General features: G+C 43.9%; 1 protein-coding gene across 1 annotated transcript; it reads right to left on the bottom strand.

Annotated features, from left to right (window-relative positions):
• Positions 1–4,963: 4,963 nt before the first annotated feature.
• sost (sclerostin) lies at positions 4,964–10,758 on the bottom strand. The gene is made up of 2 exons (XM_035403064.1): positions 10,332–10,758; positions 4,964–7,260 (listed from the first exon to the last, which is right to left on the bottom strand). The coding sequence occupies exons 1-2, from the start codon at positions 10,558–10,560 to the stop codon at positions 6,851–6,853; spliced, it is 639 nt and encodes a 212-aa protein (XP_035258955.1). The 5' UTR covers positions 10,561–10,758; the 3' UTR covers positions 4,964–6,850.
• Between the last annotated feature and the right edge of the window lie 11,207 nt (positions 10,759–21,965).

Below are 21,965 nucleotides of genomic sequence, written 5' to 3'. Positions count from 1 at the left end.
TAATTTCCACTGCAGTTCTTTTGACTGAATTGTTGTTGCAAAAGTAGTCTGATTAATCAGTATAACCTAAATACCCAAATCAAAACAATGGCCATCTGCTATGCAAACTGAATAAACTATATTTGAAAGCAAGCTGAAGGTAAAGTATACAGAAACCTGACGAGAATATAGACAGTCATACAGTATAACTGAATGGCTGCAATGAGATGAAGTCACCAGAGTGGTGCTTGCTTGTTTTTTTCACATGATTTTGATGAAAACACCAATATTTGAGCAGTTTTGATGGATTTTTCACCCCCTCACCCCGCTGGGGCCCTGCACTGCTTTGTTTGGGTTCTGGTTCCTGGTGACCATGGAGTGGACTTTACATTACAGACAGAGCCTAGGCTGTGCACAGCCTGAGTGGTGATGTAATTCTAAAGAGGCTTTTTAAAATATAGGATAAAAAAGTGTCATCATTGTTCAGAGCAAATCCAGAACTTCGCCCTGATCGAAATCAGCTGCCCCTCCACGCAGGTGAAAGCACTGACAAGTGAGAGAGAGGACTCCTCGTTGTCTGTCTCTCTGTCAGTTGGTGCTGTACCGTAGATCCATTATTGCCACCCAGCTGTAAAAAAAAAACCCCCAGCATCACCAAAAAGGAGTGTTCCGTTTTTCATCCATCTCTTTCTGATGAGTCGATCAGCAATGACGGCTCTGCTGTGGGGTAGGTGATGTTCTTAGGAACCAATTTTTCCATGGGCTCAGTAGGGACCGATGTGCCTCTGCATCTTTTCTCTCAAATCTCTACCAGGCTTCATTCTCCTGTATTTAATTGATTTTATGGGTTTTACACCAGCAAGAAGAAAAGGGATTGTTCTGACTTCCTTGTTTTTATCGTCTCCTGACTTGAAAACATGCGTAGCTCATGTCTACTCACAAACGTTCCTTCTTAACAGCATGGTAAGTGCATTCTTGCTTAAAAGCAGTGAAAAGGTATTCTGAAGCGTATAAATAAAGTATGCAGTAGAGCACTGAGGTCTTCTTTGATCTACCCTTTGGACGATGGTGGGAGACACTGCTTAAGTCATTAAGAGTTTTGCAGGATGCATTTTCAATGAAAGCGATATATTGGCAAGCCATGGACTCCACTCGAGATGCTGGGCCTAGCTATGCCTTTCCCTGCACACTCTGCAGCCTCATGGAGTAACAAGAATTTAGCCTGCAGCGCTCTGTAATCTTCACTAAGTCATGCAGCGGATCTGCCCTGCCTCCCTTCTCCCTGCTCAAGAACAACCACTCACTGGCACGCCCTGTGGTTCCGCAAGCCGTCCTCTCTGCGAACATGGAGGAGAAGAAAGGGACACCTGTACACAAGCGATTATCTGAAATTATCTACTTATTTGAGGGACAAAAAAACCGGAGTGGAGAGACAAGGGGGAAAGAGCAGCTTGTGTCAGTCAAAGCAGCAAGGACAATAATAGAGCATCCGAGTGTTTTGTTTGTTCAGAGATAGAAGCAGGGAGGTGAAGTGGGGGGGAAGGTGGTAGACAAGGGGTTTCAGGAAGGAAATGCGGATTAAAAGAGCTGTAGACACCCAAATACCTCTTTCAGTGTCTGCGTCCAAGCTTCTTGTCAGACCTCCTTCCTCCGGTCCCCCTATTCGTCCCCCTAAAACCCTGTTAAGCCCCCTCCGGTCACCTCTCCTTGGGCTCAGAGCCAGCACAAAGCCCAGGTAAAGGCTTCACATGCTGTGACTGCTCTTGACAAGATGACATCATGTGTGTTTCTGGTCCATGCCCTCCCCCTATGTCCCTCTTTCTCCCGGAAGTAGAACTGACCCTGCTCTTCCACACCATGCATCTGCTGGTGTGGCAGGGAGAGCGATAAAGGCGTCTTGTTTGACTTGGACCTCTTCTAATCTTTTATATAAACAATCCTCAGTCCACTGCCTGTGGTGCACGCCCAGCTGGCGGGGTCCTTGATGGACCAAGAAATGTGAACAAAAGCTCAATGCAATCGCTTAGAGCACAGCCTATCTGCCTGCTCCCTGTTTTGCATTTGTTTTGGTTGTATTGTATTTTCTTTCATGGAGGTAAATATTTTCCAAATTCCAAAGAAATGCTGACCGACTATTGCTTGTTAATCGCTGATAAGATTTCCTTTCCCTTTACCTCCTTCGTTCCTTTACAAATCCAGCCAGCCCTGTTCCAACCCCGTCGCCGGGCAGAGTTTCACGGCTCAAATAGAGGCGGTGACCCCAGGTGCTAAAATCCACTTCTTGTGTCTGAGCTCCACCAGACCCCTGCCCCAAACAAGTCAGCACCTCTTTCTGAGGTCACATTTGCAGTGTGTCCATGCTCTAAGTAAAGAGATCCCACAAGGACAGAATTAACTCTGTCACTTTTGGCTCTTACCCATCCCTTGAAGTAAACTGCCGTTTCACTTCTAAGAAACATAACATATCCAACTGATTAACTGCAGCAACTCCGTATCCCATTCCAGGGCCAGGCCCAGATCTGGTATAAATTTGTTTTAAGCCATACGTTGCATATGTCCAGATAAGGCCAGCAGCAAGTGGAAAGCAAATTCATCCGTCATGGTCCATATGCCTAAGCCTGCAGGCATACAGTAAGACTAACTGCAGGCTTTCACTGACAGAGATGTGGGATCCCTTTATCCAGGTGTAGCCATGCTCCAACTTAATGTAATCCTCAGTAACATCCCCAATATCATTTGGTGTGGTAAATATTGCATTTCCCTGACCCACTTGGCCAAGATTAAGGTATTTGAGCAATGCTGTAGGCTATATACCTGTACCAGAAAAGTTAATATGGTTTGTGAACTTGAGTCACATCAAAACTTGGGTGTTGCTGATTTGAGTGAGGCAGTTCAAATATGAGTGAGGGAAGTTCAAAATATCTGTTGGCAATGTTATTTCCAGTTGCATTTCAATGGTGATGAAGGCTAAAACTGCTTCTGAGTTCTTTTTTTAGTGGAACACAGCAAAGTGGTTGGGTTCAAGATCAATTGAGTGGCAATAAATTATGATACTCAAGCTACTTCTTTAAACTTTTGAATTTGCATTGGCAACTTCAGCACACTTCATTGACAGATTCTTTGCAATAGAGTAGCAGCTATTTTCTGGGCTGAAAAGGGAGGCTATTTTCATTACTTGGGGTCAAAGGACATTGAAACATATTTTTTCAAAAGTCGACGGATGAAGTTCATGTGAATCATGGCTGCTTTCTAATATGGAATGCTGAGAAATGTGGCTGAGACAGCTTAGACGCTCCAAGCTGGGTGCTGAAACGCCTCTGACAGTGACAGGACAGGCTATGTTGCTGTAATTACTGTATGAATGAACATGGTGGTCAATGGATATTAGAAAAGAGAATGTAATTTGATTTAAATGATTTTTATGAATACTCTGATGCCTCCCACCCTTCACCACACTACATAATCCCCCAGACAGGTTTATGAAAATTTCAGAGGTAAATCTATGCAATAATCACATCCTTCTGAAAGAGGTTTAGTACCCTTATGTGGGAAACATTGTTTATTTATGTTGGAAATACTTTGTGGTTTTTAAGTTCCATTTGGTATTCTCTGTCTGCTATTAAGAGCTCAGGAAGTGGTTTCAGCTCCACCACCATTGATTTAGGTGCATTTGTCCCTTTCCTGTTTTGTTTTCACTGGCTCAACCAATGAGATTTTCCCCACCTGGGCCCATATACATAAAACATCTCAGAAGAAAAAAAAACTGTTGATCCCAGGAACAGTACTGCTTTTTTAGTTCTACTACACTAAAGTTAGGCTATGCACAGGTTAACTTGATCTTAGTCCAGCAATCCTACTCAGAGACAGTATGAATATTGGCCGTGGTGCTAGAAAGGCAATGAGAACCAGTGAGCCTGAGCAGAACCGAACGTGTTCTTCAGTGTAACATGTTCATGGCCCTGCTCTGCCGCTGCACTGTTACACATGACTGTGGAGACCTTCACCTGGTCAGGCCACAGATCTGCACACATGCACTGTAACTCAGGGCAGATGCTTTGTCAGCATCAATTTATTTAGGCACTACTCATTTTCTGCATTCAACCAGTTGTTCTTGAATTACTAGGAAAGCTTATCCATGCCAACAAAATTTTAGGGAAAGGACGCCCCGTGAGGAGACTCGGTTATTGAGAATGGCGGTCTTGGACGACGCTGTGAAACTGAATCCCCATCCTTAGATATGGGAGCAATTAATGAAGAGCATTCAGCCTTGATTTTCTCATTGACTTTCTTACAGCGTATTTCTAGAAAATGTTTTCGCTGGCTTTTTTTTTTTTTTTGGTGCACTGACTGGGGAGTTCTTCTTTACACAGAACAGATTAGACATGTTGGTTTAAAGAACTTGAACCGACCCGTTTGCAAAGTGAAATTCAACATAAACATCTCATTTTGTGCCGTACACAAGTGCCTGGGTCTCTGTGTGTTCTGGGAGGCCCTTACGGGCTATTAGTGGACCATTGTGAGGCCTAAGTGCGTTTCAGGCACGGCAAACACAGGAAGCTCTGAGATCTAGTGGGGAAAGACGGGTTTGTGAGTCAAATCTTCTCAAAGCCCGGAGCTTGGGTCTCATGGAACCCTGAAAGCCGAGGCAAATAAAGGACTGAACGATGGTCAATGGCTCGTATCGCGAGGATCAATGGCGGACGTCCGCCCCTCCGAACAAAAGGCGCGATGCCGCGGTGACTCAACAGCGCGCATCTCGCGGATTCCTTTGTGCGAATTCCTGCTTCCCTCCCATCCGTGAATGACTCCAGACATTCCTGAGAGCCACAGAACTCGGCGTCCTAATCGCCTGGCATTGTCGACAAAGAGGCGCACTGAGAGACGCACAGAGCCTTGCCACGCAGGTACAGACACAGTAAAGAATCAGCTCAGCCAAAAGAGGCTTTGTGAAAAGGAATGACAACCAACTTTTTTTTTTCAAATATATTTTCCTTTAGTTTATTCATTCTCTTTTTTTTTCTTCTGAAATTCACTATTACTTTTATACAACAATAATGGCTAACGCATAACTACAAAAAAAGTCGCATAAATAATTTAAATGAAGAAATAAAAAATAAATATGCAGATAATTCTTTTTAACGGTCCCTCTAGCCCCTGTCAGCTCATTGCCAGGTGAGGGAACCACTCCGACAGACCACACGGGGACAGTATGTACACACTGGATATACACCACTACGGCAAACAGTCGACGGTGCTTAACATGGCAACTCTGCATACATGACAAGTTCCCTTCCAGTTTCTATTTCAAACACACAATTGAGAAGAAGTAAACATTGGCAGCGCTGTGTACAAAACAGAGAGCAGGAAGCAATAGGCTAAAACAAGTGTACTCGAACAATGTACGGACATGTGGCAGTATTCTTCATCGGCTGGGAACAGCCCCACGTGCCCTTAATACAGGCACTCACAATTTTAGCATGACTCCGTGGTGAGAACCGTGGGACTAAAGAAGTCTTCTGGACATCCCCGAGCCTTTCCTTCTTGAATCCCATGTGAAAGTAACATGAATTATGACATAACAATTCATATTTCGGTTATTATTTGCAAATGTCTCTTCCCTGTTATGGCTACATGTGGGCTGTAACCAGTCGTCATATTGGGGGGTTCGGCTGAGATAGCGCTGCGGCGATGTTGTCTGGAAGCGACTGTTTGGCTGAGCTGCTGCACCGCGGTTCCGGGACACATCGCGGCCCCAGCCAAAAGCACATATGCCCCACCACTGGAGAGACTGTTGTGCCCTTTCGCTCATGTGAAGAATTTTTTGACAGAGAGTGACCGGAGGTGAAAACGTCCAAAGGGAACCATTTTGTTTCCTGATGACTCACGACCTCGACACAGGAATGGGATCATTTAGTAATTAAAAGCAGTTGCAGTTTGGGTCCGTTCAATACTCGATCCGCATTTGCCCGAGGCGCAGCCGGTCTCAGAGGGGTCTGGTCTGCTCTGGAGACCCCGTCCCTTTCGGCCATCGGCGGCAGCATTGTTGGTTCTGAGTGACAGCTCCTCTGAGACCGGTCTGAATGTTCCGGAGAGGCACCCGGCTGGCGGCACGTCCGGCGTCCGTGGCGATGGAACGGCCGGCCGGCGGCCCGCCGCCGAGGGGCCCACAGGATTCACGGGCGGACTGACGAAGACGGGCAAAGCCGACACAGCCACGGAAAATATTCTGTCTGCCTCAGGGACACGGCCTACTTTGCGGAGGCCCGCTCTAGTTTTTAAAGTGGTGAAGTGGACGTTGGCGTTTCCCGGTTTGTCGCACGGAGATGAATTTTACATGCGGAGGGAATAATGCAGTTCAAACTGGACCGTTCTCGAAACCCTCGAGAGCGAGTTCACGTGATGACGTCCACCCCCAAAGGAAATCTGTTTCTGAAGGCGTGACCCCCCCCCCCCCCACCCCGCCCAACCTGCTGATCCCCCAAAGTCCTGACCAGCTGTGTGCTGTCCCCCATTCTGCAGTACATTGCTAGGGCTCAACAGACCGTGCCTGTCTGAAGAACGTCTGGGTAAAGCTGTAGAGCGTGGAAAACGTGACGCGCGACGTGGACGTCTGGTGCGCAGCTCGCCGGTCTGAGTGCTTCTCCGCTTCTCTCTCTCTGTCGAAGGAGCACTGTGCGTGCTCGCGTGCAGCGGTGCGTGCGTGCGGGCGGGCGTGCACCGCGTTTGCACTTGTGCGACTATGTGGGTTTTTTTTTTTTGCTTTTGTGCGTCCACGTGTATGCGTACGGGTGTGTGGGAACGTGTTTGCGTGTGTGTATGAGTGTCTGCGTGTGCATGCGTGTATATACACGTGCGTCTTCGAGCGGGATCCTCAGTAGGAGTTGCCCGTCTCCGGGCTCTTGCTCTGCTCCTGGGGCTGGCGGCTCCGTTTCTTGTTGCGCCGGGGCTTGGGGGCAGAGGCCTCCTTGGCCTCGGACTGGTTGTGGTGGCGGCTGTACCGCTTGCACTTGCAGGAGGTGACCGCGCGGATTTTGTAAGTCCGGCTGTTGCCGTCGGGGCACTGCAGCTGAACGCGCTGGGTGCGGGAGTGCGCCGGGATGCAGCGGTAGTCGGTGGAGCTGCTCCTCCACCACTTGCCCCGCAGGATGGAGTTGGGCAGCAGGTGGGAGGGCACGCACTGCCCGGAACACACCAGCTCTTTCACCGGCTTGGCGCTGCGGCACGACCCGTCGGTGATGTATCGCGTGGACCGCAGCTCCCGGCAGCTCAGCTCGGAGGCACCTTGGGAAGGGGCGAGAGGAGAGAAGACCTTCGTGACTCAAGCCTCCAGCTACTTTTGCCGCACACAGGAGAGCACAGCAACTTTCAAACTTTCAATTTGGAGCGCAGCGCTTCTTTGAAGCTCGAAGTATCCCGCTCTCCTGTTCTTTTAAGATCATGCCAGTCGGAGATGCTAGCCCGTATTGCTTACACAAAGTTTAAGCGAAGCACTGAAAAGTAGGCCCCCGCGTATCATCCTACGACGCACCGTGAGAATAGTGCGTACACGAGAGGATCCATTCCAAAGCTTCATTCAAACCGGAACGCTCTGAAAACAAAGCCTCTCTGCTCTGAGGCCCACCTTTCACAGTGTCTGTATCAAAAGAGGCAACTCGTGTCAGATCAAGTGTGGCAGACATATCAGGTCTCAGCCACAACTTTAAACCATATGACTTCAAGGAAAGAAAAACACCGTCTTGTTTTTTTTAAATAATGTTTATTGCTCTAAGATCTGCATTAGTGGCTATAGACATACCCCTTTAAAAGTACAAAGTGAGGATTTTGTCAGATTAAGTCTTAAGCCTGAATCTCTGTTTTCCGTAAAACTAGCTTTTTTCTCGCAAAATGGGAATGGGACCGAATGGATATGTGAGAGAGCGAGAGAGAGAGAGAGAGAGAGAGCGCACTATGCATGCTGTATTAAAAAAACGGAAAAAGCTTTTACTGACACTCTGCTGCCTGATGAAGAGGTGGCAGAAAGGAAAGGATACACTCTTGCAAAGATCTGTTTTCTTTTGTGCCTTTCTTTAGAGGGACGAACAAAGGCTTTGTGTCAGACGAATTAAAATCTTTCCGTTCTGTGTGAACTTGATATTGCACCATTGTAAGGCCACAGCAGAAGGACTGTCCTCGTGTTGAATGTGGGAAGGACCTGGAGATGTGCCAGAGGTAGGTCAGCATCCCTGCCATGACCCCTGGACCCCAGCCAATCAGAGTTAAAAAGAGGAGACAGCGTGGAAGGGACAAACTTCCACAGACCCACAACATGTAAAAAATATAAAAGAATTAACTGCATGTAACCTTAAATGTATAATTTACCCTCTCATTTTTTATTCTTTCAGAAGCAGTTACTTTTTTCAGGTACTGTAATTGATACCGTAAGGAGGTTTCCTGAATTTTCTTTGAGGAAACGTTTAACTGACACAACTGTCACAGAATGATTGTACTGTATTTCTACCATACCGCACAAACAATTTGTGCTGTGATCTCGCTCTACCAGAGATTTGAACATGTTTAATTTTCCACTTCTCATCAAGGATTAATTATTCATTATTCATATAGGCAAATATTTTTGAATGTATCTGAACATCAAAAGTGGAAATGGTGTGCTGAGCTGTGTTTTTAAGGTCGCTCACATATTTGGTAACTACAAACAACCCAACAAAAATGAAGGATCATCTTGACTAACCACAGGTGGAATTTATTCTTTAAAAAAAGACCACAGAAGCTTAACACTGAAATTGCAATTTAAAAGACTTGCTGTTGCAATTAAATAGATGGAGTATCAGCAGACTGTATTAACTTAATAAAGGGGGAACTGTCTGACTGCTCCCTTTTAAAGTCTCTGGATTGTGTGAACTCACAGAAGTACTCAATGGCATATACTGGAATGAATATAAATTGTCTGATGGTCAGGCTACCAACCAATATCATTGGCATTTTTGTGGAAATTGATAGAACTGTGGGGAGCTTTGAGATGCACAGTGTTATAACTGACGTCCGTACAGTGAACTGAAATTGTTCAGTTCAGAGGTCCATGCAATATCTTTTCTTTCAGTTTAAAAAAATGTTTTTTATTTATTTAACGAGCTTTACAGATGTGAATTCAATATTCCCGGTGGCCTTTGCCCCCAACATTAGGTAATCACCCTGCCATAATTATAGTGTTTGTATTATTATTTGGATTATGTCAGTCTATATAATTATGTATTTAGTCTTCTCGGTGGCAGAAACATTTAAACTATTCCAGTCGTTGATTAAACCGTACCGTATCCCTAACAGAAGTTGGATGTTAGGTTGTGTTAAATGTCCTAGTTGCGCGAATTCAACTAGGCTAAATAAGACCACCATCTCGTACAGAGTAGTTAGCACACGCGCTGACAGTCCTCACCTTCAGCCTATATTTTGGGGGTTTAATAAATAAAATAAGGGTTTTAATCAACAGTAGTCGAGAAACGACTATTTTGGGCATAAGACATAACCCTACTAAATGAGGTCTCTTTATTTCTAAAGACGATCTCTCGTTACATATATCATATAAAAGCGTTATATACATTTTATTGAGTTTGATCACCATAAGCACGAGCATAGTTCGCTCACTGACTTGATCTATTTCGGCAGTAGCAAGTGACAGAGTCTGAGTATTTACGGCATGCATTTCAGTTCACGCTCCTGACCAGAAACAGTAATGATACGTTTAACAAAACAGCGTGGCGGGCTACATGGACCCGTTAGTCAATTATCAATATGCACTTGGAAAAAGCAAGCGCGGCGTCCCTAATATTTGAAAGCGCCCAGCGAGAAATCATACCATTCTTTTTCTTTTTTTTTATTTTTTATTTTATTTTAACAAATAATAGCATTTGCCAAGTAGTCTTAAAATTGCAGGCTGGCCATGTGATCACAACATGGATTTATCTGATTTATTTTAATATCACAGCTGTTTAAAATTTCCATTTACAGTTAAGGTCGTTTCCCACTTAAACTTAAATGTGATATCCCTACAGTCCCAGCGCAGTGCAATGCACCCTTGCCGCAATCCTGCTGTCAGATGATGTACAAATAAATAAAATGAAATGCACATGCGAGATGCGGTTTTTCTCAAGGATGCCAACACAAACATTTACTTCTTATGAAAACATTATGTTAAATGTTCGCAGATGTATGCGTCGGATGGAAATAAAGTTGATTGTTTCACCCACAAAGACACTTGTAGACAGATTCCTAAGCCAAATACGATGTTCTTGTGGTTTTATTGCCCACTAACTGCCTCCTATGTAGGACAGATTTTGGTCAGTTTTTGAAAACCTTACCATATGAGGCCGTGTTCGCTGATCTCCTCCTTCCCCCGTGTTTCGCCCGGTTCATTGAATTATTCGACAGTTGTATGGGTTCCTCTGGAGATGGTGTTTCTTCTGTGTATTCAGGTATGATTTCTGTTGCGTCGTTTTTTAAAACTCTCCATCCTGGCACAGTTGCGCAGCAACCCTGCAACAGCAGCAGCGCCGAACTGAAATATAAGAGAACAAGAGACACCTGCATCTTGATGCTTATCGATCAAACTCCAGAACGGAAAACGTCTTCCAGATGCTCAGGGGGGTCAGATTGTACAATTCCACCCAGATATACAGTGCTCTAGCTGTTTAAGTACCTCTGGTTTCGCAAAAACCATATAATTAAGCTCTTACACAAAGTGGGAGGGATCCTGCCGATTCATTGAGAAACCGGTGGGGCGGCGTGTGAGCAACTTTAGAAGTCATCCGCTGTGGCAGACAGCGCTTCTATGTATGATCTTCTGGGATTAGTGTTACTTCCCTCCCACCCATTACTTTTAAGATTGTTCAGGATATTTTCAAATAGGCTAATTCCAATGTTAACCTCTTGTTTTTATGTTGATACAGTATGTTTATGTTTCATGTTGGTAGACTTGCACATTTACAGAATAAAATGATATGGCCCAAACTTTAGATAACAATTGACAATCGTAGTCTGTGCTAAACATGGGTAATCCGTCAAATATGACAGGCAATTAAAAGGGAACATACACTGCGCAGATTAAAATGCGATTTCTGACCATGTGGTGTAGGCTACACAATAACAAAACTACTGTTGAGTTCAGTACCCTCGCAGTGAAATAGAAATTATCGATGCTGAGGCGGGTTGTAGAGGCATGGGGATTTAAAGCTTGAACAACAAACTGAGTGAAATGATCATTCTGAATCTATATCAAGTTCTATCATTATACTGTTGCCTCGCGATCCACGAAATTCTGTGGATGTCTATCTTTTTGTTTCTTTTTTCAGCCTTTCCTAGGCCCACTCTGTAACAGGTTTAAATGGTTTTGGTCCCTTAACCGCTAAATGGGGCCGGCCAAGCAGTGAACAAAAATTCTATTTTGGCAATTGATGTTTTGACTCGGGCTGCTCTCTTTGATTCAGCGGTTCCTCGGTACAAATACCGCCCTCTTCAGGAAAAACAAACAAACAGACCAACTGCTCAGGGATAGTCTACCTATTAATTACAGCCTATTTTGTTTGGCACGTTCCAAAATAAGTTCTTACTGAAAACAAAGCTAAGTTCAGAAACGTGAACCTACCAGGGTGCATTATTCAACAATGCAACGATTTCTGGAAAAAGCTGGTCATAGTTTCAAGGTTTTCAGAGAATGTTCATTCATCATTATTGACCTGTTTCCACACCTATTCACACCCACGCTATAGCAACCTCCATAACGACAGAGCCAGCTTGGTTGTTTTTTTATCAGCACTTACTCAAATATGGGCCTATAACTTAGTAAACTGTTAAAAAATAAATAAATAAGTAAATAAATAAGTAAATAAAAACCTTGCTTAAAACGCCAGAACCTCTTTATGGGACATACGTAAATTACTTAAATTTTTCTTTTTTCAACAAATAACCTTCAAGGATGAAAGAGTGACAAACAGCCCTTCGGTCTATTGTTGCGCATACGCCCAGTTTGTCATTGTTTGTCCTCATAGACGTTTTTAGACTGCTATTTAGGCCCATTTATTTTTGTTCTGCAAGATATGATGTTGCAGCGGCGGTCGCGATTATGGGTCTGGAGAGCGGAAGAACTGGCTTCGGATCCTGTTCAAGTCCGCACCACTCACGGTTGTCAGCGCACTTGTGAGCAACGATCGCGCTGCTTACCACATGCGAGCAATGATTGTACCCTTCATTCCTTCCACGTGATTTGCAGGTCCTGCTGGTTTCCGTTTCATCATGATAACAATTTGGAGAATGTTTCTCCAAATAACAATCAAATGAGGTCCAGATTCTGAGGCCTCTATACAAAAAATGGAATCTTCTGAAGCAAACACAACGCTTAAGCAGAGTAAATTAAATTTTCGAATGCGAACTACAATTTTCAGCCTGCCCAGAGAAATCTGGGCTAAGTGGGTTAGTGTCTGTTATTGCCAGGTGCCTAATTAACAAAGTTCATCAGGAAAAATATCATAGAGTTATTATTTTTTTATCGATGATTTAAAAAATATATTTTTTTAAATTTATTGTTCAATGTTAAAATTTTCAGTGTTTCAGTAGGGATTCTAAAATTACATCGGTTAAATTTCTAATTGTTCTAATTACTAATCCAGTAAAACTTATTCCGTTTTTGGTTTATTCTGATTTTTGTTCAGAGTAATGAAACAGAGTCCAATTCCTTTAAATAAAGAAACAGTATGTGACAATAAGAGCAGGTCAGGGTCAGGGTACATTGTGAGTTTGCCTGATATAAGACCAATACGAATAGTACGAATGAACAGGTAAGGCAGCACACTTACAATTTCAATTTTGGACAGCACAGCGCACGATGCTATTAGCTGACCGGACAAGTGAGTACCAATTTAAACAAGACCAAGACTAGTCCACTGAGTCTAGACTGAACACGGCAAACGTTTACTTGTGGAATTAATACAGATCTGAGATTATTGTGGAGAATGATTTTAACAGAGGGCAGCATGGTGGTGCAGTGGGTAGCAGTGTCGCCTCACAGCAAGAAGGTTGTGGGTTCGAATCTGAGGGCGTTTCTGTGTGGAGTTTTCATGTTCTCCCCCTGTTTGCATGGGTTTCCTCCAGGTACCTCAGTTTCCTCCTACAGTCAAAAGACATGCCGGTACTCTAAATTGTCCATATGTATGAGTATGTAAGTGAATGGTGAGTGAATAGTGTGTGTGCCCTGTCATAGACTGGCAGCCTGTCCAGGGTGTATTCCTGCTTCTCGCATGCTGGGATAGGCTCCAGCACCCCCCTGCAACCCTGTCCAGGATAAGTGGGTATAGATAATGGATGGATGTACGATTTCAACAATCCAACAATTTCATGTGTATTTATATGTCACATCCTTATGTAAGTGTATTTCTGTCATATCCCTGCCTATTTTATGAAAATGAAGGGAAACATAAATCAGTTAAGTGTACCATAGACCCAAACCTATCTTTTGTGCTTTTTCTTACCACGTGAATGCACCTTTGTAAACTCTTTTAGATTAAAGTGCACTAAATGGCTAAATTGTAAACTGCGATCAATTTTTGCTTCAGAATTGGACGTCAATTGCCCAAATGTTTTTATGAGACATTCAGGATATGCTTAAATAATATCAATTATTTATCCGTGCAAATCTGTACAGTAGAGTGCACATAAGTATGGATGGCCTGGGATCTGAGACTCTAGATCAGTGCTCAGCACTCCTTCCCACTATCTGCTTTTCTTTAGTAGCTGTACTTCACTTGTTGTCTCCTATGGGCTCTGGTGAGGAGCTCTTGTCAGCAGCCAAACCATTGCGGCTTTACTTTTTCTCCCTCTGGACTGTCTTGTTGTCTTTAATGTTCCTTCTTTTAAAAAAGAACACCCCAAAACCCTGGTCTCTGTTCAGAATCTGCCACTTATTGCAAGCAGTCATTTTGAGTTTGCCTCAGGGACTCTGCAGACCTCAGCTGTGGCTTTACTGGGAAGACCTCACAGACCACTGGCCCATGTGCTAACCACCCAAGCGCCTCAGACAACACCTCTGCAAAGAAGCTGGCCGCACGTGCTAAACTTAGCCCGTCCAGCAATTACCCAGCAAGCGATTCTCCAGAACTGTACAGATTTTCACTCGCCCTTTATGAGATGTTTTCCAATGGTTGCGTCTCACATACTGTAGGTAGGGTTCAGGCAGGCAGAGTGTGGGCAGATCTCTTTGCAGTTCCAAAAGACCTGACTGACTGAGGACCAAACCTTCCAGCTGGCACCAGAATTGATGGCTCCGGTGGGACCTTGTGGAGAAGAGGTAGACAATGGCCTCGCACGCAATGGCTGCACTTATGAAAACCAAACTTTTTCATTGCATTCCAAAAAGCTTTCAGTATCAACTGTTTTTCTCTTTTTCTTTTTCTCTCTGTGTTTTTTCTCTCCTGTGTTTATTGTTTTCTTGTTTTGCTGGCCTGTTTTTGTTATTATGCAGACTGCTGTCTCTAATGATCTTTTTCAACGTGTATCCAGAATTTCCCATTGACATTCATGTACAGTCACTTTTCTGTTCTTTAAACTTGTATTATGTATTATGCCTTTTTTCCAGTTCAACTGTTTGGAACATAATTAAGAAGAAAGAGAGCACTGGTGAGCTCAGAAATGACAAAGACCCTGGTTAGCCAACAAAGATCTCTAAAGTAAATACAACGAGTTTGGAGGCATTAGCTTGAACTTGAGCAGATACGATGAGCACAATGAATTCAGAGGGCACAGCAAGGGAAGACCAAGTGGTTTGATTGTTAGTGTGTGTGATAAGCAACCATTATGAATATGTTTTGTGCACAAAACCTCTCCAGAAGGAGACCTTTCAACTGAAATGCAGGGCTTAGCCAAAAAGGAATGTGGTTTGTGTGGTTCCAGAGGGTACTAGCCTTGATAGAATTAGCTTCTGGAAGTGGAAGATGGCTAGGGAAAATTATATATTAGCAAGTTTCAATTTGTAGAGATTTGGTGCCATTTGGATAGGTTTGGGGAGACATGGCCCACCTTTGGTAAAATACATGTGAAATTTTACTGCTTTGTTAAATCGACTCCAAACCTTTTCTCCTAGTTTTGCAGACATATTGGGGTACAACTGGAAAAATAAAACTGGTTTCATCCACTATCAGAAGTACGTGTAATCAATACAGAATAAAGAAAAAATGATTTTAGGAATTTTTTGTATTTCAGAATACATATGTCATGTATGTTTACTGAGTTACCCCTGTTAAATCAGGAGATTTGGTCATTTTGGTGCAACTATGTTCTTTATTTCAAGCTTTGAAACAATATCTGTACTGTATATAGAGATAATGGGGTTTATTTAAGACAAGGGGATTCTTACAAAAAGCCTTGGGTTTTATACATACATAACTGAAACTACAATGGAGCGATTGAATGAAGTGCCTTGCACAAAGCTTCTTCCCACATGGGATATAAAAAAAACATTTTCAGGACTGCAAAACCAGTGTCGCATTTGGAGGAATATCTTTGTCTAATTTTGGCAGCCAAACCTAGTGTGAAGAGAAGGTGCCTGGATACCAAAGGTATTCCTGTGCCCCAAACTCTCCATGTTTTTACATGGAGGGCAGGTCATTACTGGGCTGTAAGTGCAGCCTTGTAAACACCCATGCCTGGATAATGTTCACCATGCCGCCCATAAATCCTCGCACATGCAGCCCCACTACATATGCTCTTACGAGGAGTTTAAAAAAAATAAAAGCTAGAACAAGATTGAGAAACTCAATCTTGGGTGAGGGTGTTTCTTTTAAAGATTCAGAATTTCCCCTGTGGCAAGATATTTGATATGACATGGAGTGATCATCTCCATGCACCACTGGCTTCGTCACATCTTCAAGGCTGTTTCTGGAACATTCCTATGCCTATCCACCCCTAATGAAATTATTTACTGGTAAACCTGGGTCTTTTTCTCGTTTCACTTAAAGTTTCCTGATTATTTCAGTGGGTGGTATTTCTCCTCTCGGGATAATGAAGGCAGCTTTGTCACTTGGAACTCCCAGTCCCCACCCCAGTGCACTATGAGTCATGATTTACCCTGCATGTGAGGGCACATAATGTCAGCCATATATCGGGAAATCTACAGTTACCCTCTCCTTCTGTCATTGCTTTTTGAGGCTACGTTAAATAAATATTAATAATAATAATTATAATGAAACTGCAACAAGCTTTTCATGTAGATGCAATTTATTATGTGTCTGTGGATAATTTGGGCCCATTATGTTTAATCTACTACAGCGATCAGGTTTGTCCTTGCAAGCAGCCATATAATTATTGCTTCCACACTATTATTATTGCTGTTGTGCTTGTTCGTACTTCTGAACAAAAATCAAACAATTCCCACCGAAAGAAAAACAGACATCTGGTCAATCTTTAGGTTATTCCCTCCGCAACCAGGGGGGAAAAACCAGCTTTGTTGGGGAGGGGAGCGGTGGTGGGTTGGACTGGCAAGGGGCCGGTCTCACCAGCGCACTGGATCCCGATCGTCAAAGCGCCCGCCATTATGCCGCCCGAGACACCGTACGACAGCGTCTTAATACGCACGGGCCACCGGCGAAACGACGCTGTGCATCTCCTCCGCGTTGAAACAACAGAGCGCAGGGAGATGAAACGAGCGACGTCTCTCCGGGCGCGGCCGCTTGGAACAGGATCTGAAGCCCCTCTAGTCCTACCCATTCCGCTCCAATATTTCCCAATAATTAGCACTGCTCCGCAGATGTGCCCCCCACCCCCACTGTTCGTTATGGGAACCTTTCAGGGAATGCGATGTGAAAAAAATGGGAGCATCATGTACTTTTCCATCAAACGCAATCCATTAAACAAGAGGAGGAAGAAGAAAGACAGAACAAATATGAAAAGAACCATGAGAAACTGATGAGAACTGACTGTTCTGGGGACAACACATGAACAAGGCTGGATGGCCGATGGTACACAGTTGGACAAGCCCCTCTTAGACCTGGTGTCATGGCCTTGAGAGGAGTTAAACATGTCTTCTCATTTTTTTATGTGATAAACTCCTCAGGAAAAGTAATCAAGACTTCATGAGGACAGCTAACGGTTTCACTAAGCCACCAGCGGGCACGCCAGTAGTAGATGGAAGGCGTTCACAAAAGTTTGGTCACCTGCCATCAGTTGAATAACACCAACCTGTGCACTCGCATAAGCTAGCCAATGGTCATCGAAAAGAATGTCAAAATGTCACATAATGATGTTAATCTTTTTTCATATGATCCCATCCTTCTTTTTCTGTTAGTAAAATCAAGACAGTCATGGAAGGCTGAGTGTAATCCTACTGAGTGATTTCATAATGAAATTCGAGGATGGGGGTGGGAGGGCTGCAGAGTTTTCCGCGGGACCACACCGGACTACCTGCTGATTGTTGTTAATCCGAGCCTCGCTTGCAGAGTGTCTCCAGCCCTGGCACCAGAGAGATCAGAAGGCCAGCGTCCATGCTGCCCACCCACTGATCCCCGGGAAAAGAACACACCTCACAGGGAGCTCTGAAGGGGCATACACTGTCAAGGAGGGTCCTGCAAGGACAAGGCAAAGATCAATATCACTACAGCAGATATCTGATACCCCGCATTGTGCAGCGAACCAGAGAGGAGAGAGCCACACAAATAAGGGCGCTCATGCGAAGGGATCCATCCAAAAGCCTTGTCTTGAAGCAAAAAAATATCTATATTTTTTGAACAGGGGAATCATTACAAATCAAGAAGAACCTTGAGTGTGGAGGCACTGTGGAGTCTCTGATAAAATGGCCAGGGAGATATCAGGGTGGGGAGGAGGCAGGCGAGGCAGCCTGAGGAGGGGAACCTCGGCACATTTCACCGCGGACTATCCGGAACCTTCTCCGTCATTCCCAACACCCCAACCCCGACCTGGCTGAACGCGCCGACCTCCTCTCTGAACCGTGACAGGCCACGTGAGCCGCAGGAGCCGCGACCGCGACAGAGAAGAGGCCGCTGGACCCCGGCGTTCCCCGAGGGGGCGGCAGCCGGACCGGAGCGAGCGCGGTGAGTGGATTCGCGGGCGCGGGCGGTTCTTGTAGAACCAAGCCAGTTCGCTCGAGCGCTTTCAGCGGCCCTGCGGGATTTGTCCAACAAAGGCGACTCCATCAGTGTTCGCATCTCTTAGCTATTGTAAAACAAGAACAGCATGTGCGCTTTATCACCGAGGACTTGGGCTTTTACGCTCGTCAGCATGCTTCCCGACTGCGAGGCCGGCCATCTTGGGGTGCGCACTGCCGCGAAAATGGATACTTCTTATTTCTCGTGGGAAATTATTTCAGATTTGTATTTATGATGTAGAAAATGGTCTGACCTTCCCGTCTCCCATGTGGCACTCCTGTGCTTGCACAACATTTCTCTTTGTGTGAGGGTGTGTGTATACAGTATGTGTGTGTGTGTGTGTGTGTGTGTGCATGAGACAGAGTGTTTACAAGAAGAGTTGTTAAAATCTCTTTCCCATTACGGTTTGAAAGAGTTTGTCTCCATCTAATGGCCAAAGTGTGATGGCTACACCATTGTCCACACAGTCATTACTTTGCGACTACTTGGTTGACTACTTAAATAACAAATTACTGAATTTGCTATAACTTGGTAATAATGTTTATACCAACACATTTATATCAGAGATGGCTTCAACTATGTCCATTGGGTCAGCATCAAAGTCAGCAGGTCTAAAGCTCTCGCGTTAATGAGACTTTCTGACTAGCAATCCGTTTTTGTAGTCTTCATGGCCAGTCTGACATACAGTACAAGACATCCCTCGGAGGGTTCGGTTTAAATGGTCCCTACATGATTTAGATCAGTAATAAGGGGGCTGTTGTGCTCGGAGCCTCTTCCGGTAAGTGCATTCTTCAACTGTGCAGTAATCCCGAACTTTCTTCGGGAGACGAGTGGAGACGGACAGCTCGAGTCCCGCGGAGAGAAGGCATGCCACGGTAATAGCGCGCTGTCATGCAAACCCGCCCGGCCCCACGTGGAAAAGGGGCCGCGGTCACGCGCGCGTCTGCCTGGGGGATGAAATAAAGACTCGAGGTTTAACAGTGCGGCGTCGTGTCCACTCGGCGTACACACGAAGCAGGAGTTTGCATGCTGAAATTACCGCCAATTTGCCCTACTCACATTCAGCTATGAAGGGGGTAAAAAAAAAAACAATGGGAAACAGCTTGTAGATTATTGAATTTGCTTCTTTACAAAAAACATACAATCCTTGACAACATATGCCCTAAGGAAAGACTGAGCTTAAAAGAGGTTTGTTTCCACCATTTATTGTTTAACATAAGAAAAAGGACTCCTGGTAAGAAAAATAAACACTGAAATTCCAAATCAAGTGCACTTCAATAAACATCAGTGTCTTTATCAGCAAAGGCAGAGAGCTTCCCCTCCCCCCCTTTTTGTAAAGTGAACACACAAATTAAAAATACAATTAATCTTCAGTGTAAGGCTTCAGGGCAGGGTGTCAGGAGAACACCTTGACATGCTGTGTCAACAACAACACAGAAATAAACATGTAGCCGTGTAATGCGAATCAAAGCAAACACGTACAAACCAGGTCTCGGAAAATGGCATTCAATACACAGCATTCTAACTGGGGCCTCTGCCACAAAACCACAGCAGGGGAGAGCGATGGGCTGGAGGCTGTGGCCACAGTGCCTTCCCTCAGCCTCCGTCAGTAGTGCCGTAAAGACAGAGAAGTGTGATTGGTCAAGGCAGCAGGCTCGCCGTACTATAAGAAATAAAGTCTTCGCGTTCATATTTTAAAAAGCCTTTGTGCTGAACCAGCAGTGGAATCGCATGGGGCAACATGGGCCTGAGCTGGGATGGCCTCTACTTCAGACCAACACTGTAACTGATGAAAATCGCTTGTGCATTCATATACATGTGAGTGAGACATACGGTATCTGTGATGTGACAGTCCCCTAGGTAAATCTGAGGTGAAAATGTGTGTGTGTGTGTGTGTATGTGTGTGTGCATGTGCGTGAGTGTGTAGAGAGGAAGAGGAAGAGCACTTTAGCAAAATGAATAATCTGGAAAACCAGGGAGCAGGAAAGCACTGTGGCCAGTCCACAGCACAGAGGACTCCACAATACAAGAGATATTGTTGCGGTCATTGTGTCTATTGTCTATAATAAGCATATTCACACAATGGAAATCACAGCACATTGCCAGGGGGGATATCATACCACCTTCCACGTACTGCAGTGAGCTGGGTATAACTAAAAACAGCTACATCACAATTAGTACAGTGTAAGGACAGACAATGCGTTATATATTTTTACATTACATTACATTAATATTACAACAAGAGTAGGAAGGCTAATATTTTGATAACCCAGGAATGTTTATAACTGTCGTATTATTTTGTACACATTCTAGCTATAGACCAAGCAAAGTAATAAAACATCTTTTATTTCAAATGATGCTAGATGCATATACTCAGGCACATTCATACGTGACTGAAAACTGAAAACATCTTAAACAAGTAACAAACCAGGCCACAACAATTCACTGTTTAATACTTTTCAATGAAATTCCTCAGTTTGTCTTTGGAAGTTCTGTGAGGTTCACAGTTCTGCCTTTCTATAATATGCTAGGTGGACACTGTGCGAGTTCAAACATACAAAAGTCAGATAACTGATATGATTTAGCTAACCAAAATCATATTAAATTCGTACTATGGACTGGTTGGTTTCATTTTTAGACTGTGCGACCGTGTACATACTGTGCGATAGCCGCCCTATGATTATCACCCGATAATCTTTCATTGTGAATTATTTTGCACAGACAAAGAGAAAAATCCAGAAAAGGCCCACACATAAGATGACTTCCAACGTTCTAGCTACTAGAATGTGATTTGTGAAAGGATGTTGAAAACCATAGGTTGTTAAAGGGGACAGTTCACTTTCCATGTGTTTTTTTACATTTTTAATTATTAAATGATATGTTTTTTTCCACTGCAATGATGGCTATCTTGACATACACTAAAACCCAGCATATCCACAAAAAAATTAATGATACACTCGAACACATACACTAAAACACATTACATTACATACGCTAAAAATTAAATGGTGACGTGGTTAATTTTTTCAGGGCAATGAAATTTATCTTAGATGTTGATCTCTGGCCAGCTTTACAATGGCCAATATAGAGGGGGTTTGTGGTCTAAAGCAAGAAAATACACAAGTCAAGTGACTCAAAAGAAGCTTGTACAGCAATATTTTTATAAGGCTGTTCATTTGAATATATTATTTGAATGCTCCATAGGAAAAAGGTCCAACGGTTATGTACAACCTCTAGAGGCATAACATTTTTCTACAAGCTGCTTCCATTTCAGAATTTGGTCAGGATGACGCATAGGTCAGGAGAACACACAGGAAGTCAATACTATGTCTCTCTCGTGCTGTGTTTACAAGCTGGAATTCACCTATAGTGACAGAACGATCTTGAAAATGGGTTAGGCATGTGACAATCATATAAAAATCGCATGGTGTCCACCTGGCTTAAAGTAGTTCAGTCATTGCTACAATGCATTAGACGTGTAACATAGAAACTGTCTGAATAAATATATAAAAATAAACAAGCCTGAAATGATTCACAGGCCCCCACAGCAAACCATCAGCACAGTCTGACAAAAAAATAAACTTACAATCATTCTACAGCAGAGGGCAGTGTTTCTCTGCCTCACTGTTTACCCACCCAATGAGGCTTTCTAGCCAGGTCAGTGCCAGTAAATACAGTCAAAGCTCCTGTATCGCACCTGTCCTTCACCACAGGCAGTGTAGGAAAACAAAGAAAAAACAAATTCACACTCCTCAGACTGGAAAAGTTAAAAGACAAATTCCACAGAGGAAGTGGTAACGAACACCAGGAACAACAACGCAGTAAGTATTTCATAGCAAAGCAATACGT

Source organism: Anguilla anguilla, chromosome 2 (assembly GCF_013347855.1).
Source record: "Anguilla anguilla isolate fAngAng1 chromosome 2, fAngAng1.pri, whole genome shotgun sequence".
Taxonomy (NCBI): Eukaryota; Metazoa; Chordata; class Actinopteri; order Anguilliformes; family Anguillidae; genus Anguilla; species Anguilla anguilla.
The sequence above is the reverse complement of the archived record's forward strand: the minus strand, read 5'-3'. Positions and strand labels throughout refer to the sequence as shown.

Excerpts from the sequence above, each read along its gene's own strand:
- sost (XM_035403064.1), bottom strand. The coding sequence starts at position 10,560 with ATGCAGGTGTCTCTTGTTCTCTTATATTTCAGTTCGGCGCTGCTGCTG. Across the intron at positions 7,261-10,331 it reads AGCGAACACGGCCTCATATG|GTGCCTCCGAGCTGAGCTGC; the intron begins GTAAGGTTTTCA and ends CCCCTTCCCAAG.